We start from the raw sequence: 13,978 nt of genomic DNA on the forward strand, positions 1-13,978 counted from the left end.
CTCAAGCCCTCAGCCATCTCTCCAGCCCCAGTAACTTTTATTCGGCTGTGATTTAATACCATGCCTGAGACAATTTAGAGTTTGTTTTACAACTTGGTTTACAATTCCATCGTGTTAGAATCCACAGCAGTAGAGCATAGAGGTAGGCCGGGAATATAAGGAAGGGATCGCTTCTTAAAGCATAAGGATGAGGCAGAGAGTGGCTTAGAAGTGGCCTAGGCTTTGAAGCCTTGAAGCCCACTTGAATATCGACACCATTTAGGGACCAAGCATTTGAACTCAACTTATGGGAGACATTTTTACTGAAACCACCAGAACTTGAACTTATTTGATTCAGTGTAATATAAGAAGATTAAAGATTTTTGAATACTCCTTTTATCTTCTATTTTCTAGAGATAAAGCCACTTCTTCTTGATCATCTAGCACCTCTCTTCTTTACATCATCCATTTATTTCAAGGTAAAAACATATCTGAGTCATACTCAGGAAAAAACATACTTCTGTTAACTGATGTTCTATAATTCCAAAGTGGAATTCTGGCAGTGATTTTCTATTTTCCTCTCTTTTGTAATTTTGTGACATTTCTCTCTCTCTCTCTCTCTCTCTCTCTCTCTCTCTCTCTCTCTCTCTGTGTGTGTGTGTGTGTGTGTGTGTGTGTGTGTGTGTGTGCGCGCGCGCGTGTGTTTGTGCACGTACACCACAATGTGTTTGTCATGGCTTGGAATTTTACCTGCCCTCCTTTCCTTCCCTCCAGTTTTTCTTCCCTTTCTTCTTTCTCCTCTTCCTCCCTTTCAGTCCAAGGGTTTGCTAGGTATTGTAGCTTAGACTTGCCTGGGATTTGGTCCATGGACAGGCTGGGATAGCAGCAGTCCTTCTGGTCCTTGCTCTCCCAGCGCTGATAGCACGATAGCACGGGTGGGTATGTCTCACTGCACCTAGCCACTGCATTTACTTTGTAACTATTCCATATTATGGAAATTAAAGTGTATGGAACTTTCTGATTTGAAAGCTTGGTCACACACTTTTCCTGAACTTTTTATAGTAGTAAGCAGCGAAAAACATGTCAAATGCATATTAACAATGAGCAAACCCACTGAGAAATACTCAACTGTATATGAAGTTTTTTATTTATGCCTTTGTGCCTGGATTAAATGCATTGTTCTTAACTCCCCATCACTAACAGTGCATCAGTATCACACTAAAGAAGTAACAGCCCTTCCTCCTGGAGTCATTTAACTGTGAGCAAGGATCTGATACTTTTCTGAAAATTTGAACAGAGTTTTACAAGGGATTAAGCCACTGGTTCCAACTGACCCTAATTGACCCAGACAATAAAACAGAACTATAAATACTATTGTTTATATCAACTGATATCCATAAGTGTTGTGCTCAACATTTACAGTGAATATTCATTTTAAAAGGTTGCTTTCAACCTCTATAGTTGCTGCTTTAAACAAATTATGCCCATGCGTTGTTCTGGGTCAGGGACTTGGAAATTACATAATTTAAGATTACAGCTATGCACTAGCGTACGATTTAAAAGATGATTCTGTGGGAAATTCAGGGCCAGCAGGGTCGATTGGAGCATTGTTTTCATAAAGGCAGGTTAAACAAACAAATCAGGTACACAGTAGCTAGCAATCTCAAACGACCTCAAGGTACAGAATTAACTCTGGCTATAAAATCCAGCCAAAGCTCCAGTCTCTTAGAATATAATGAATGATATTTTTATCGCAATGCATTGCTAGAATTTTGAACATAATACTTACGTTAGTATATTTCATAAATATACTAATTATTAATATCATACTATATATCATAATATACTAATTTCTCTTTTGAAAGTTTTTTGGGAGTTAAGGATGTGAGGTTGAAACAGGGTCTACCTATGTAGCCCAGGTCTCCCTGGAACTCAGGATAACCTTTAACCTGCATCTGTCTTCTTAACTTAGTTTTCCAGGCACTAGGATTAGGGATGTGAGCCACGATGCTCTAAATATTTTTAACAATTGTAGGGTGCAATAGTGACCAAAGCCAACCAAATTCCTTGAGTCACTTTCTTATCGAATACCTATTTTCCTTTGAAAGCACTGATGGTAAACTATTTCTTTAGTTTGCCTCTCACATTACTCACTGTTGACTGCATTTACAGGAAAAATAAGTTGTTCTGGTTAGTATTTCTCATAATTCATTGCATGTCACTTTATTGCCTATCACATTAACTATTAACTTGAATTTACAAATTATATTACTTGTAACTTACTACTATATGAATACTGTTATTCAAATGAAAATACCAGTTATCCCAGCTACTAAACTTTCAGAGACTATTTCGAAAAATAAAATCTCTTACAATTCTCTCCTAATCTTCTAGTTGAGTTCTTTTCAAAAATGTCCACTCATGCCAGCAGTTTAAAGAGCCCCTTAGCTGCGGATGTTCTGGTGAGCTATAGGCAGGTGTTATTTGTGTAGGTCAGGGGCTGATAGCAGTTATTCATGATTCAACCTGCTGTGCATGGACCCATTTATTTGTCCGTCTATCTCTTCATGTCTAAGAGTAGAGGAAGGGGGTGGGAGGAGAGACGGAAGGAGGAAAGGAAACAGAAAATGAATCAAGGATAGAGAGCAGTTTTTAATTTTGAGACCCAAACTGAGACTTACTGAAGATAGTTAAGGAATTGTGAATGAGGCCTTGGGAACACAGGGTAAAAAGTCTGAGAACTCAGACATTAGAAACGTTTTCCAGAATTATAGAAGATTATAACCAGCAGAAAGGAAATAGCTTGTACTTAAGAGACCACAAAGAAAAAGCCTGGAAAACTCTTACTGGTAGCAACTTGAGATGATCTTGGAGAGGACACTAGGGATGATTTTGTTTCTGAGATAGAGTCTTTTGCGGCCCAGGCTGGCATCAAACTTACTATGTACTACTCTGTTTCAACCTCTTATCTCCCTACCTCTGCCTCCTGAGTGCTGCCAATATAGATTATGCCACTGTGCATGGCCAGGACTGCTGGTTTCTTTGATGAAATAAAGGATGTTATAAAGGAGTATGATTTAGAGAAGACTCTGTTCCTAGGCTAAGCTTGAAGTCTTGTTTTAGTATGTTCTAGAAAAAAATTGATAACATAAGCATGTGCTTGCATTCAGCTCCGTTTTGGAGACTGAGCATGTCGGAGTAGCAACTGAGTTGTAAGTAGGCCACCGCCATCTTCACATTCTATTTCTAGTCTGTTCGGTCTAGCTACTATTTGCTTTGGATGATTTTGTTTTGTTTTGTTTTCCCTCTTCAGTGCAGTCTTCTTCAATGTCTGAAAGACTTACTGCAGAATTGGCTGTTGTGGCTCTCTACAGAAGCACAGGTGCAGCCCATGACAGACAGTCCTCTGTGAGTTAATCCTATGGCCGTCCACAGAAATGTTCTACATAAAAATGTTTGCATATGGAATCTAATATTATGGCGTGAGACTTAATTATTTTATGAAAATACGTAGAACATTCCTGGAAATGTTTTATAGTTAATCTTTATATTTCATTCCCATAATCCTGAAAGAAAAATCAAGTCTCTAAGTTACTATTTAGATAAACCAGAAAGCAACCCTTTTGAGTTACGTGGCACTAGGTAATATAGCAAAAAGGGAATATTGAACTTATAGTGCAGCTTGTCGATATGCTAGCAATCCAGAAGACTCCACCCCTGGGTAGCTAAGAGTACTTTATAGCTTCTAGGATGAACTCCGTTTCCTTAAGGTAGACAGACCATACTTCAGTGAATAACCCTCAGAAATGTGTGGATAGCAAAAACGTGGAGTTGATGGCTTATTAAATTGTAAAAAAGAACATAAAGGTGAAGGGGCATAGGGACGTAGGAAGAGTTAAAGGGAAGAGTTGGGGTGAATATGATCAAAATACATTTATGAGATTTCCATGGAATACAAAAATGCTTTAAATTATAAATAGACAATAAAAATAATTCCAAAGATAGAAACACACACACAGTACAATATTACCAGCCTCTGGTAAATTACTTTTTTGTTGCACCAAAGGAAGGACCTGGCAAAGTCCAGGAAGGAAAGAGGGTTTATTTTGGCTCACAGTTGAGAATATGTAGTCCATTGTGGTGGCGAAGGGGTGGTTGTGGGACCATGAGGCAGCTGTCCATATTCTTTTGACATTTAGTAAACAGAGCAACTCATGCTTGTGTTCAGGACCCCAACCCATGAAACAGCAGTACCACCTGTATTTAGGGTGAGTCCTCCTACACCTCAGTTACCCTCGTCTCACTAATCTCTCACAGACATGACTAGAGGTTGGTTTCCATGCTGATTCTAGATCGTATCAAGTTAAGAATCAAGATTAAACACCATACTTACACATCCATCATCCAGTTTTAATAGTTATTGACTCAATGGCTTTTCTTTTTAAGAACTGTTTTTATTAGTTTTTAATAAGTGTATATGTATGATGTGTATAGTTAAATGTAGGTGCCCTTGGAGGCCAAAGGTGTTGGATTCCCCTGAAGCGAAAGTTTACTGATGATTGTGAGCCACCCACTGGATTCGAACTTGGAATACCTTGAAGAGCAGTACATTCTTTTTTTTTTTTTTCTTTTTTTCGGAGCTGGGGACCGAACCCAGGGCCTTGCGCTTCCTAGGCAAGCGCTCTACCACTGAGCTAAATCCCCAACCCCAGAGCAGTACATTCTTTCTACTGCTAAACCATCTCTCTATCCCCAAACTGTTCTTCACATTTTACTTTTCTCCTTGTATTATTCCTAAGAATAATTCCTGGGAACTCTAGATACCATCTCAGCTATTAAAATGGTACCATTATAATAACCAAACAGTTTCTAAAATTTTGTAACGCTTACTATTAGTCTGGCAGTGTGTTTATATATGTTACATGTACATGTACACACGATGCCATGGTATGTGGGAAGGTCAGAGGACAATACTGTGTGATTGACTCTCTCCTTCCACTGTCTATGGCTTCTGGGGGTTGATTTCATGTTGTCAGGGTTACATGACAAATGCTTTGTCCTCCTAGCCATCTCTCCAGTCCAACATATATCATTTTCATTTTATTTCATTTTTCGAGGTAGTCATGTACCTCTAGTGGCCCTCAAATTTTCAGCATTTGAACTCTTGACCTTCCTTAAGTGCCTTCCAAGTGCTAAAATTGAGTTGCTCTTAATGGTTCCTTAGAAGACAAAAGTGCTGTGCCTCGGTGGTGCCTGCCTTTAATCCCAGCTCTTGGGAGGAAGAAGCAGGCAGATCTGCTGAGTTCTGCATCATAGTAGTGAGTTCCAGGACAGCTAGAGCTGTGTAGTGAGGCCATATCTCAAAAAAAAAAGAGGAGGAGGAAGAAGAAGAGGAGGAGGACAACAACCACTGCCATCAAGAGTAATACTGTGGTTAATCGCTGTGCTTTTATCTTTTAAAACAGCAAATTGTACATTGGAGAATTTACAGTTTTTGAATTCCCTATCCATCCATTGCTTTACATTGCTTATCTGTAACTTGGAACTGAGCGCTTTTACTGGTGTTTATCTAAGTATTATGATTTCTTATTGCAGGGAGACAACTTTGGGTGGATCCATGGATTCTGTGTCTCAGTTGATTGAGTACATAGGCTGGCTGTCCATGGTGGCAATACGCCTGGAGAGCAGCAGTACATTACTATTGCACTTTATTTTGGACTTCTATGAGAAGGTAGTACACAAATCATATATTTATGACAGCTAGTCACCTTATTAGCCTGTGATTTAGATTTAAGGTATGTTACAATCTTCCTAAATAGTTAAAATAGCCATATTTTAAAATTAATGGTTGAGTTTTACCTGAGTAACTGACTTTAGTAGAGCAAGTGTTGTTTCATCTGAACAACTGACTTTGATAGAACAGGTATAGAGGAAAATGACTTGGTTTTAGTTCAGATGCCACTTTAACATATATTGACCTGATAAACAAGGTCCTGGGTAAAAGGCTGTGTCTGGCATCATGTTTTTGTCCATCTATGTTTATTCTTGTCCCCAGGCATAAAAAAAGAAAATGTTATCTTCTTCAGATTTGTACTCCTGACTTTGAACTTTGATTTTTTTGACTCCTGACTTTGATTTCTTCTGGTACCTAGTAATTTCATAAATTTAGTTCTTTTATTGTTTTATAGGATTTAACAGGGACAAAACAATCACCACCACAAAGCCCCATTGTAGTCTCCCTTTCCCCAGTTTTCTATTTTCATACACTAATAACCTAATTGGTTTTTCTTTCCTTTGGACGTAGGTCTCATGTAGCCTACGGTGGCCACAAATTTGATGTGTAGCCAAGTGTCTTAGGGTTTCTATTGCTATAACAAAGCACCACAACTGAAAGCAACTTGAGGAGCAAGGATTTATTTCAGTTTACATGCCCTAGTTACAGTCTATCATGAAGGGAATGTAGGGCAGGAAACTCAAGGTAGGAAGGGAAGCAAAGGCCATTGGAGGATCAGTGCTTACTGACTTGCTCCTTGGGACTGGCTCAGCCTGCTTTTTTATAGCATCCAAAACTACTGTGTCACCACCTACAGGGAGCTGAGCCCTCCCACGTTGATCAAGAACATGCTCCACAGGGTGGCCAGTTTGGTGCGGCTCTTTTCTCATGTGAGGTTCCCTATCCCCAAATGACTCCAGTGTATATCCTGTTGATGTAAAACTAGCCAGCACACAGGATCATCTGAGCCTCTCACCTGGTGTACCAGGATTAAAGGCTTGCATCACCACTCCTAGTTTATATGGCACTGCGGATTGAAACCAGGGCCTTCTTTGTGCTAGGCAAACATTCTGCCTACTTTAAATAATGCTTCTTTATTCTAACATGTTTTTCCTGTGCTAAGATGGATTTTAAAGATTTATTTTAATTTTATTTATATGGGTGCTTTGCCTGTACTAACATCTGCACATTATGTGAATACTTGCTGTCACAGAGGTAAAAAAAGAGGGCATCAGATCCCCTGGAACTGGAATTAGAGATGGTTGTAAGCCACCGTGTAGGTGCTGGGTCCTCTGGAAGACCAGACAATGCTCTTAACCGCGGAGCCATCGCCCCAGTCCCATAATAAAAATAGTATTTTTTGAGGCAGGATCTCACTGAATAGCCTTGGCTGAACTTAAACTCATAGAGAACTACCTGCCTCTACTTCCTAAGTGCCGGGATTAAAGGCATGCATCACTTGGCCCACCTAAGTGAAATATTTTAATAATGGTCTTAGAAATAATTTTGAGTTAAGGTTGGTGTTCGATGAGTTGTATTTTAAAAAGACTAATAGAAACCCTTTTTATTTAGGAATTATAGAGGTCCAAATGTACTACTGCTGCCATATTGTTTATCTTATATCTATGAGTCTTTGAGTAAGCTTCATTGATTAATGGACACTAATATGTATATTAATATTAATATTCTTTCCCAAAGGTGTGTGACATATATATAAATTATGACCTTCCATTGGTGGTGTTGTTTCCTCCTGTGGTCTTTCATTCTGCATTCCTAAGCTTGGATGCCACTATCTTGAACCAACTCTGTTACATAATGTACAGGTACAAGCCCCCATCTCTCTTTAAATGATTTTAGGAATTTCTCCTCCATAATTCTCTGTTTATCATGTAACTATAATAAAATTCCTATCAATTTTCTGCCAGGGTCTTTGGAAATAGGTAGCATGGCTTTTGGGGTGTCTGACTTTATGACTATGATAGCTATGTTGTTATTTTTATTATGTAAAATGTTATTGAGCTATACTCACTGTACGAAGTGCTGGTTTTTCTGAAGACATGTTCGTTATAGAGCACCGTGCTCCTTGTTTGGATTTGCTCCTCCGCGCCTTTTCTGTTCTACCCCTTCTTGCTAGTCTACTTCTATTCTCCACTATCGCTTCTGTTTATCATATGTATACATAAATGATATTTTCTGTCTATATAAAATATTACATCCACAAATGAGAGAAAACATAGTATTTCTCTTTCTGACTCTGCCATATGTAACTTTATAAGTGATTTCAAGATGTGTTATGGAGGTATCTTAAGACACCAAAACTGTAGCTGTGCTATTTTTCAATCCCCCATAGAGCACATGGGGTTAAAAGTCTGTGTTAAGGATTGGTTTGTTATGTAATGGCACTGTTGCACTCAGCTTTGTTAATTAAAATTTTCATGTTAAAGAAAAATTAATCATTTGTTGATAACTGTTGAAGTATATGTACTTTTTCTGGTAAAAAGAACATTTTTCTGGAAAGCAAGAGGGCCTGCCTATGTGACCCTCTAAGCTTTACTTCTGGCCTTTTGCTCTTTGTATAGCTCTGTCAATGTTAAAATATGTAGAAATGATTTAGACAGCTGTTCTCAGATAAGAAAAAGATTATGTTTCTGATTTTATTGTCTGTTTTGCTATACCTATAAACTAACTTTTTGACATTTATTTGTTTTGTGTGCATGTTTGCATGTGTTCGTGCCTATGTGTGTTCGTGGCTCTGAGTGTGTGTGTGTGTGTGTGTGTGTGTGTGTGTGTGTGTGTGTGTGTGTGTGTGTAACAATTTGTGTGGAGGTCAAAGGACAACTTTCAAGAGTCTGTTTTCTTCTTCCACCCTGTGATGTCCCCTGCCCAAGGTCAGGTCATCGGGCTCAATGTTAAGAGTCTCTGCCTGCTCAGTCATCTCATTGAGCTGCTTTATGAAAAATAGACCTTATTTTACATAAAGAAAATGGGTTCTGTATCAGTGATTAACTGCTTTCTTTAATAATGGACCAATAAAAGAATGTTTTCTATTCAGTTTTATTTACTGTAAGGGCACATCTGAAATGTCTGATTCAGTTTTTAAAATTTATCATTATTGTGTCTGTATGTATATGGGTGTGCATGTACCATAATTATATGGAGAGTTGAGACCAGTTTTGTGCAGTCAGTTCTTTCCTTGTACGTGGGTTCTGCATATCAAATTCAGGTGGTAAGAGCTCACGGCAAGCACTTTACTTGCTAATCTTGTCATCCTCCAACTGAAGTTTGAGCCTCTTTTTATTTATCTTTTTTTTTTTTTTTGCAGTACTCGAGGTTGAACTTGACCTCACGCATGCTACACAAATGGTCTAATGCGTAATTCCACTTGAAAACCCTAACTTTAAAAATTCTTCATAGAAAACGTACAACCAAAGTGTAAAATCTTTAACTAGACAATTAAATATTTGTGTCTGTTCACATTTGCATTTGTTTACAATATACTTGTGTGTGTGTGTGCACGATTGTGTATGTATACTTGCATGTATAGTCACGTGGAGGTCAGAGGTGACTGTCGAGTGTCTTCCACTATTGCTTTGCACTTTATCATCTCTAACTGAACCAGGAGCTCACTGATTCCCTGGACCAGCTAGACAGTGAGCCCCAGAGATCTACAGTGCTAGGTTAAAGATATGTCAACCAAACCTGGTTTTTTTGTTTTTTTTTTTTTTATTTATTTATTTTTTTTTTTTTTTGGTTTTTTTTTTTTTTTTTGGTTCTTTTTTTCGGAGCTGGGGACCGAACCCAGGGCCTTGCGCTTCCTAGGCAAGCACTCTACCACTGAGCTAAATCCCCAACCCCCCCAAACCTGGTTTTTATGAGGGGGTTAGAGAGGTAAATTCAGGTACTTGTGCTTCTGTGACAGGTATTTTACCAATGGAACTAAAATACACATTTTAAAGAATTTATTTTACATTCAGAAATATTATATCCAATGGCATTTTAAATGTGTTATTGTGTTTGTTTTTATTATTAGGTATCGCGATAATTTGACAGCTGCTAAGAAAAAGGACCTTGTACAGAAGGTATAAAGGATAAAACTGTGTTAAATGACCGTTTTTGTAAATAATCAGGTATAGATATGTGGGACTTGTTAGGAATAAAGTGAACAAAAATAATAGATGTTAATGACTGTTTTCTCTCTTTCCCATTAGGCAAAGTCAGAGTTCAGTATTAGCAGCAAGATCTGTAAAGAATTTAATTACTATTTGACAGCTCTGGTTCATTGCCTATGGTCATCCAGACCATTTGAAACAGGAGTGTACATTGATCCCCAAATCATAGAAAATACTGGAGAAACACAGTATAAACACAACTTAAATTTTGTGCACCATCCTTGTCTATTGAACTATGCAGCTTCCTTTTTGCTACAGGTAAGCGGATTTACAGGGTCTTTGGATTTCATGTGGTAACACTGACTATGAAAAGAGGAAATGTTATATCTGAGTTGCAAGGCATGTTCAGATTTTTTTAGTGCTAACAAAATTTTGGTAGGATGCTAGGCTTTAAGGAACTTCAATATCTATTCTCTAAGATTAGAGCTTGACCTTGCTACTGAGACAGACTTGTTAACAAAGGATTATAGCGTGATGTGGTGAAGTTAGGGAAGGGCCAATATAAGAAAGTTCCATGAATAGTTCAGGTAAGGATGGGCTTCATAGAATGAAAGCTCCTGTGTATCCCTCCTAAGGTTGAAAGTGTGAGATAGGCAGTGTTTTTCTATTCTTCCTTGAAGCTATTGATTCAGTGTAGTGGAGGTTAGTGGATATGGCAGGGATGTATGTCTTCTTAGGTAATGGGCAAGATTACCATTTTCAACCTTATTAGTGACTTGGGGATTATTCATAAGCTGTATATGTTAAATGTATCCATGATACAATGTTATGATTACAAATATGCTAGAAGAATTTGGATTCACAAGTTTCTTAACCAGATAGAACATTGAGAACCCTAACAATGAAAACAGCATAGAGTTAGGGCAGTGGTCTTTGACTAGATGTCTCAAACATACATGAGATGGGCAAGATGCATTTGGATCTTGTTCTCAGAGTTCAGTGTACAGTTGGGGAGGCTGTCAATAAACAACTTAAGCAGAAATGAAGATGTTCATGGCTGAGGCAGGACGATCAAGGGTTCCAAGATGGTTTGACTCAAAACCAAAACCCCAAACAAAAGCAAACAACAAAATAGGCTTGGTAGTGCACATGGGAGGCTGAGGCTAGGGGTAAGAAGAGTTGTAAATTTGAGACTATCCTGAGACATACAGTGAGATGTTATCTCAGAAATGAAGGAAAAAGGGAGGGATGGAGGGATAGAGGAAGGAAAGAAGGAAAAATAAATGCAAAGAAGTACAAAAAGACAATGTGAAGATTCCATTTTTCCACATATTTCTCATTGTTATATATATTTTTAATTTTGGCTATACTAAGGGTATGAGAGAATACTGAATTATGATATTGATTTGCATTGCTGGATATTTTCCATTTTTCATACCCATTGGCCACTTCTATATTTTCTTTGTAAAAACTATTCAGACCTTTTATTCCTCTTCTCTCTCTCTCTCTCTCTCTCTCTCTCTCTCTCTGTGTGTGTGTGTGTGTGTGTGTGTGTGTGATGATCAATTAATTCCATCCATTTTTATTACAAGTGATATAATTTCATTTCTTTATGGATGAATAAAACTCTAGTGCATATATAGGTCACTTTAACTGCTTCCTTCCCTAGAATAATTCCTGAGCCACTGTATTAGGCATGATGTAAGTTAGAAGCCTCTAGTCTTTGGTATACCCCAGCAGCATGGAATCTGTGCCTAATGAACATGCCGGGACAAAGATGAACGTGCTGGTATTCTTGGGTGAAAGAGAGCCTTGAACCCTTAGCTGTGTTCTCCAGGATGGAGCAGGTCATAGTTCCAGTCTCAGACATTTGTTCATCTTAATTGAAGTTTAATAGAAATTATTTAGTTAATTTCTTGTTAGTTTTTACCTTCTTTGTTTGTTTGTTTTGAGCAGACATATCAGAATAAATGTTGAGATGTCTTAAACAAACCAGAACATTGGATATCCCTACGTGGGTCAAATTCTGTGCCTTTGCTTAATAACTTTGATCTTAGACACGCTTTTTAAAAAGGTTCTGGCCTTGTTGAGATTTTGTTTTGTGTTTGAGACAGGGTTGGTTTTCTTGAATAGCCTGGTCTCGTCTTAAACTCTTAACCCTCCTCCATTAGTGTCTTGAGTTTTGGAGTTAAGGAGACGTGCTGCCATACCCTGCTCCCCTTGTCTGCTCAGTAGGAATGATAATATACACTTAATTGTATTGTAAACAGTATATTTCATCATGTGTGGGAATCTCAGTATGCTTGACTTAGAGTGATTGCCTGGATAGTGGTAGTACATATTGATTAATTTGCATCATAATTCAAAAATATTTTGGGAATTTTTCATGGTTGTCATTGCTCAGTACTTGAAGCAATAAGTAGCTCAAGGCCAAGGAAAAGTCCCTCCTCAACATGGTTTACAATGTCTGGGGCAGTTTTGTTTCTCCCTAACTGGAGAGTGGGCATGCTGACATCTAGTGGCTAGAACCAGAGATGCTGTTAAGCATCTTGCTATACAGGATATCCTCTCAAGACAATTTTCTGGTCCCTATTTTAAAATGTTTTAATAATATTTGATCTATCTTCAACATGACTTTTGTTTACCATTAGTGTATGAAAGGCTGCTTTATTCTTTTTTGTGTTTGCCATTATATGAATTTAATTCCTCATTATTAATGATTTGATTATAATTTTATTAAGATATACTCTTGTACACAACCCTTTACATGTATACAAGTATTCTGTTGGAGAAAACCACTACAAGAGAAGTTGCTCTCAATGGTACATCTTCTAAAAGATTTTTGGGTTTTGTTATCTTGCTTTTAAGAAGAAGTTATATTGTCTTATATTTCTACTAGCAGTGAATTTTTTTTAAGAAGAAGTTATATTGTCTTATATTTCTACTAGCAGTGAATTGATGGTCATCTCTCCACACTCTCAGTCAATTGCACCTTCTGTAAGTCTTATTTGGAAAAGGATGTACTGAATCAGATAAAAGATTTTCTCCTTGAGAGACAGAGCAGGAATGAGAGACACTAAGACCGTTCAGTCTCAGAGTAGTGAATATATGAACTTGAACACAAGTAAACAAATTTAAAGGATTAGTAATTCATATTGCTAATGATAAATGCGAAAGGTTCATTCCAGAAGGTAAAAATTTAGCAGCATAGAGAGTATATTTGGCGCATATATATGAAACCGCCATTTTTGATACTGTTTCTATATAGTTCGGACAACATGGTTTTAAAAGTAATACAGTAAGCTGGGCACACTGGTTCACACTTATAACCCTGGTACTTAGAGGCTGAGATAAGACAACTGTGGATTCAAGGGCACTATATTGTGAGGTTAAGAACAATCTGGGCTATAAAGTAAGACCCTGTCTCACAAACAAAACAAAACAAAACAAAACAAAACAAAACAAAACAAAAGTTAAAGGGAATTACATTCATATCTCACCACTCACACTGTTTAAAGAAAGGTTCTCACTTTGTAGCCCAGGCTGGCATGGGACTTGAGGTAAACCTCTTACCTCAGCTTCTCAAGCTCTAGGATTATAGGCTTGAACCACCATATATGACACTAGTCTGTCTTTTTGAAGGTTGTCTTGAGTCCCAGTCACCAACTAAGTGACAACTATCTAAATACTGTATAGTTTAGGTATTGCTTATAACCTGATACAGTGGTGTATGATTTAATTCTGCAATTTTACCTTATTGATGTATTTAGTTGTAAACATTTCAAATCAATGAGATTCCCAGTATTAATAAATCTAGCCCTTGGAAGTATTTTTTATTTTAGAAATTTACATTTATTCCTGTGGGGGGGGGGGTGAAATGGAGCTCACATATGCTAGGACACTCATGTGCGGTCAGAGAGCAAATTGTAGTAGTCAATTCTCTCCCCTGATCCTGTGTGTTCTAGGAATTGAATGGAGGTTATCAGACTTAGCTGGAAGCACTTTTACTCATTAAGCCATTTTGCTGACCGTGGATATATATTTAATATGTATAGCGCCCATATAAAAGAATTCTATTTTTGTTGTTTTGGAGACAGGATTTTTTAAAAGTTTGAAA

At 37.7% G+C, this 13,978-nt stretch overlaps 1 protein-coding gene across 5 annotated transcripts in view; it reads left to right on the forward strand.

The window, feature by feature from the left end:
* The window catches only part of Cenpi (centromere protein I), a 51,744-nt gene that overhangs the window by 31,635 nt on the left and 6,131 nt on the right, over window positions 1–13,978 (forward strand). For 4 of the 5 annotated variants that reach the window (XM_006257217.5, XM_006257215.5, XM_006257216.5 and 1 more), the window contains 6 exon segments: window positions 394–458; window positions 3,293–3,387; window positions 5,575–5,710; window positions 7,451–7,575; window positions 9,783–9,831; window positions 9,961–10,179. In XM_006257217.5, coding sequence (XP_006257279.1) covers window positions 394–458; window positions 3,293–3,387; window positions 5,575–5,710; window positions 7,451–7,575; window positions 9,783–9,831; window positions 9,961–10,179 — 689 coding nt within the window. 5 annotated transcript variants of the gene reach the window in all.

Source organism: Rattus norvegicus, chromosome X (genome assembly GCF_036323735.1).
Source record: "Rattus norvegicus strain BN/NHsdMcwi chromosome X, GRCr8, whole genome shotgun sequence".
In the NCBI taxonomy this organism is placed as follows: Eukaryota; Metazoa; Chordata; class Mammalia; order Rodentia; family Muridae; genus Rattus; species Rattus norvegicus.